The 5,378-nt window shown below is 40.7% G+C and overlaps 1 protein-coding gene across 1 annotated transcript; it reads left to right on the top strand.

Moving 5' to 3' along the window:
* Positions 1–2,056: 2,056 nt before the first annotated feature.
* On the top strand, positions 2,057–2,859 carry LOC138890000 (uncharacterized). The gene is made up of 2 exons (XM_070173350.1): positions 2,057–2,441; positions 2,561–2,859. Exons 1-2 carry the CDS (start codon positions 2,057–2,059, stop codon positions 2,857–2,859), a joined length of 684 nt encoding a protein of 227 aa, XP_070029451.1.
* Positions 2,860–5,378: the final 2,519 nt, after the last annotated feature.

The following is a 5,378-nucleotide window of genomic DNA, read 5'->3' as shown; positions in this document are numbered from 1 at the left end:
TTTTGCAAATTAACTAAAAATGAGTAATTAACAAGAAAATTCTTGGGCAGGAGAGTTATTTATCTTGCATGCATGTGTTATCAAAGAGTGTAGAAAGATTGTGAGCTAAAAATGATAAAGGATGGGTTGTGGGATGATGAAGTCATTCATAAAAGGACCTTAAAACCTTGATGCACACCTAGTAGTTAATAAAATGCTCAAATAAGCTAGAATCATGATCACCTCCCTAATTTTGGTTCAACTTGTTATATTTCCAAAATAGATTGAAGTTACTAAGAAATTCCGAAATATTTTAGAGTTGAGGAAGCTCAATTGAGGTATGTTGGTTAAACTCCCTCTCATTAGAATTGAATCCCACGACGTTCATACAATTGATGTAAGTCCCAAATTGATCATTATAGAATTGGCTATTCCGACTATGCTTGAGTTGAAGGATATATGTTCAATATGTATTCTAAATGCTTCATCATGCTATCTTATCATTTGAGGATGTGTTCAAAATATGAAATACGTGTTAAAAATGTTAAAACTTCAAGTCAAGTTCGAATGAAGGTTATTATGCCAAATTGTATGAAAAGTCTCTATATGCCTAAAATTCCCAAATTGCTCATATGTGCATTTAATGTCTTTAATGGAAAGACTTATTGTTATTGATGATGATAATGATGTTGGAATTGGAAAAAGAACTTTAATTATAAACTACGGCCAAGTGCCAAGTATGATGTTACAATTGTGGCCATTAATGCCAAATGAATTGAAAAGATGTGAAAGAAGTATGAAGTGAGATGATTGATAGAAAATGGTAATGTCTCGGGTGAGACTGCCTAGCCGATCAGGCCGTGATCTGATGCCATGCCGCACACTTGGTGGTGACTGTGCTGGAAATTATTATTGAAATTGTGATTATGGGGGATGTTTCAAATGAGACGGCCTAGCCGATCGGGTCATGAGACGGCCTAGCCGATCGGGTCATGATCGGACTCTGTGTAAGAATATAGTGGTATTGTAATTGATGGTACATCAGTATTAAAGATTTCCCAACCTATGATCATGGAAATTTACTTGAAAATTTATATGATTCTTAACTTGATGTTTTGGTATTGTCTGAGGCTCTATTGATTTCATGAATGTTCCTCCTTGTATTGTTCTTCATTCAATTGAGATGATGTTTTGTTATGCATACTAGTACTATTCGATAGTACTACCGTCCCTTTTTCCAGGAGCGCTACATCTTTAAATGGATGCATGTGGTTCCGTAGTAGACAGTGTTGATCAGCGATAGTGGTACTCCCTCTTCCCTGCAGGCTTGGTAAGATCCATTTCATCTCGGGGTCATGTGTTGTATCTTTTATTCATATTATTATCATATTTTGAGGTATAGCCGGACCCTTTTTGCTGGCACTATCATAATACTCTTTTGTATCTTTTTGAGGCTCCGTAGATATAATCTGGGTTGTATATGGGTGCTGGGAAAGTCAAATAAGTTATGTAGTATTTTGATCACTTGTTCCACTTCAAACCATAAGAATGTGTGTATTTTGAGACTTTAAAATGAAGTAACTAATGAAATAATTTAGTATTGTATACATGATCTCCCTATTATCTAATTAATGAAAATATGTCTTCTCTTTATTCATGAGGAGTTTAGAAAGAATCTAATAGGCTTGCTCAGCTGGGTGCATTCGGTTGAGCACCGGTCGCGCTCCCTACGTTTCGGGCATGACAATAGTAGGGTAAGCTCTTTTCCTCGGGGGTGCCAACGTGAGAGGGGGGTTGCAGGGGTAAGAGCTTTAGGGAGCTACTAGGCTGAGGGTGGGGTCTTGGAATATAGGAACTTTGACTGGAAAATCTGTAGAGTTAGCAAAGATTCTCAAGAAAAGAAAGATTAATATAGCTTGTATACAAGAGACTAGGTGGGCAGGAGATAAGGCACGAGATGTGGGCATTTTCAAACTTTGGTATTCTGGGAGTCTGGGGGGCAGGAACAGGGTAGGTCTTGGTTGATAAGGACCTCCGTGAACTAGTGGTAGAGGTTAAGGGGGTGAATTACAAGCTAATGACTATTAAGCTAGTTGTTGGAGGTTCTACTTGGGACATAATCAGTGCGTATACACTCCATGTAGGCTTGGATGAGATGGTGTATGGTATCCCATATACCGAGAAGCTTTTCATAGGAGAAGATTTCAACTGCCACATTGGAGCGACGTATGTGAGGTATGATGATGTGCATGGTGGCTTTGGTTTTGGAGATAAAAACGGAGGAGGAACGTCTCTGCTGGACTTTGCTAGAGCATTTGATTTAGTGATAGCAAACTCGAGTTTCCCAAAGAAGAGGGAGCACTTGGTCACCTTTCGGAGTTCAGTGACCGAGACTCAGATTGATTATTTACTTTGTAGGAAGTCTGATAGAGGTCTTTGCACGGATTGCAAGGTCATCCCAAGTGAGAACCTCTCGACCCTTCATAGGCTTCTGGTCATGGACTTTGAGAACACGAGGATGCGGGCAATATATAGCCAATATAGGATCAATTGGGAAGCCTTGATGGAAGCTAAAGTGCAGGAGTTGAGGGTCAAGTTGGTGACTATGGGGCTTGGAGGAGTAGTGGGGATGCAAGTGCTATGTCGACCACGACTGCGCAGTGCATTAAAGAAGCCGCGATAGAGGTATTGAGGGTCTCAAAGGGTTACTCTAGTGGTCATAAGAAAATAGCGTATTTGAAGCTAGTGGAAAGTGTAAACGAGGAGGAGAAGTGGGCGAATAAGGAGCATTATAAGTTGGCTAAGAAAGAGGCAAAGCTAGTAGTTACGGCGGCCAAGATTGCAACTTTTAGTCATTTCTATGAGGAACTAGAGGGCTGAGGTGGGGATAAGAGGTTGTTCAGGTTAGCCAAGGCGTGAGAAAGGAAGGCGCGTGACTTGGACCAAGTAAAGTGCATCAAGGACAAAAAGGTAGAGTTTTATTGGATGAGGTACTTATCACTTGGAGATGGCATACCTACTTCCATAGTCTCTTGAACGAGGAGGGGGGACAAGAGCATTGTATCGGGTGATTCAGAACTCTTTGGGAGTCATTGTGACTTTGAGTATTGTAGGCAGAATAGAGTTGATGAAGTTGAGGGGGTTATGCGTAAGATGAGCAGGGACAAAGCGATCGGGCCGGATGAAATCCCGGTGGAGTTTTGGAAGAGTGCAGGCAAGGGCAAGCTTGGAGTGGCTCACTAGGTTATTTAATGTCATTTTCCGAAAGAAGAAGATGCCCGAAGAGTGGAGGTGGAGAACGATGGTTCTTGTATACAAGAACAAGGGTGATAATAAAAATTGCAATAACTACCGGGGTATTAAGCTGCTTAGCCATACTATGAAAGTCTGGGAGAGAGTGGTAGAGCTAAGGGTAAGGAAGAGTATGTCTATTTTCGAAAAACAGTTTGGGTTTATGCCGAGGAATTCGAAACTAGAAGCCACCACCTTGTTAGGAGATTGATGGAGCAGTTTAGGGAGAGAAAGAAGGACTTCTATATGGTGTTCATCGACTTAGAAAAGATGTACGATAAAGTTTTGACGAAAGTTTTGTGGAGATATTTGGAGTCTAAAGGTGTACTTGTTGCCTATGTGAGGTTTATTAAAGAAATGTATGATGGAGTAAAGACCCGAGTAAGGACGGTGGGTGGGGACTCAGACCATTTTTTGATTATGATGGGGTTGCATCAGGCATCGACACTCAACCATTTTTTATTTGCTCCGGCGATAGACGTACTGACGCGCCACATCCAAGGGGAAGTGTTGTGGTACATACTATTTGCAGATGATATTGTATTGGTTAACGAGACGCGAGATGGTTTCAACGCAATTAGAGGTATGGAGGTAGACCTTGGACTATTAAGGTTTCAAATTGAGCAGGACCAAGACATAATACCTGGAGTATAATTTCAGTAGCGAGACTCAATGAGGGGAAGGGGAGGTGAGGCTGGATTCACAGGTCATCCCTAGGAGAGGAAGTTTTAAGTACCTTGGGTCTATTATTTAGGAGAATAGGGAAATTGATGAAGATGTCACACAACATATTCGGACGGGTTGGATTAAATGAAGACTCGCTTCCGGTGTTTTATGTGACAAGAAGGTGCCACTGAAACTTAAGGGTAAGTTCTACAAAATGATGGTCAGACCAATGATGTTGTATGGGGCTGAGAGTTGGCCAGTCAAGATTGCTCATGTCCTGAAGATGAAGGTAGCAAAGATGAAGATGTTGAGATGGATGTGCGGGCACACCAGGTTAGATAGGATCTGAAATGAGGTTATTTGTGACAAGGTGGGTGTGACCCCTATTGAGGACAAGATGAGGGAAGTGCGGCTTAGGTGGTTTGGTCATGTGAGGAGGAGGAGCACAGATGCCCCCATGAGAATGTGTGGAAGGTTGACATTGTAGGGCCTACGGAAAGGTAGAGGTAGGCCAAAGAAGAGGTAAGGAGAGGTGATTAGGCAAGACATGGCGCAACTTCAGCTGACAGAGGATATGACCCTTGATAGGAAGGTATGGAGGTCGAGGATTAGGGTATTAGAGTAGGTAGTCTAGAGTGTTCATAACAGTAGTATTGGCACGCAGTCTCGTTTTCTATTGGTAGTAGGTTTTTATGACTAACCGTTATTTTCTTTCATTGTTGATCACCTTATTATCTTGTTGTTTTTATTATGCTTTTATATGGCTTTTTGGTACTTTTCCTTCTTGTCTATATTTTCATTAATGTGGTGCTTGTGCTTTCCTGAGCCAAGGGTCTATTGGAAACAACCTCTCTATCCTCATAAGGTAGGGGTAAGGTCTGCGTATACACTATCTTTCCTAGATCCCACAGTGTCGGATAATACTGAGTATGTTATTATTGTTGTTGTTGTTGTTTAATGAGACATTTTAGCACATGGCAGAAGAGTATACTAATAAAAATATGCGACTGAGCAAAATGTAATCCAATTATTTACAAAATTCACAAATCATCTAACCAAATGCTGAGTTACAACTGGTTCCTTTTAGGTGTCTTAACCATCCCTAATTCTAACCCGTTCCTTTCAATGTGATCTCTACTTAGAGCTTTTGTGAAGATATCAGCTATTTCCTTATCAGTAACACAAAATTCCACAATGATCAAACCCTTTTCATAGTTGTCCCTCAAAAGGTGATGCCTAACATCTATGTGCTTAGTTCTTTTATGGTGAACCGGGTTCTTGCTCTTACTAATTGCACTAGTGTTATCACAAAATATGGGGATACAACTTACATCAATTCCAAAGTTCATTAATTGCTGTTTGATCCATAACAATTGAGCACAACATGAGACAACATCCACATACTCAACTTCAACAGTAGACAAGGCCACATAATTTTGCTT

The sequence above is a fragment of the Nicotiana sylvestris genome, chromosome 4 (genome assembly GCF_000393655.2).
Source record: "Nicotiana sylvestris chromosome 4, ASM39365v2, whole genome shotgun sequence".
Lineage (NCBI taxonomy): Eukaryota > Viridiplantae > Streptophyta > Magnoliopsida > Solanales > Solanaceae > Nicotiana > Nicotiana sylvestris.
The sequence above is the reverse complement of the archived record's forward strand: the minus strand, read 5'-3'. Positions and strand labels throughout refer to the sequence as shown.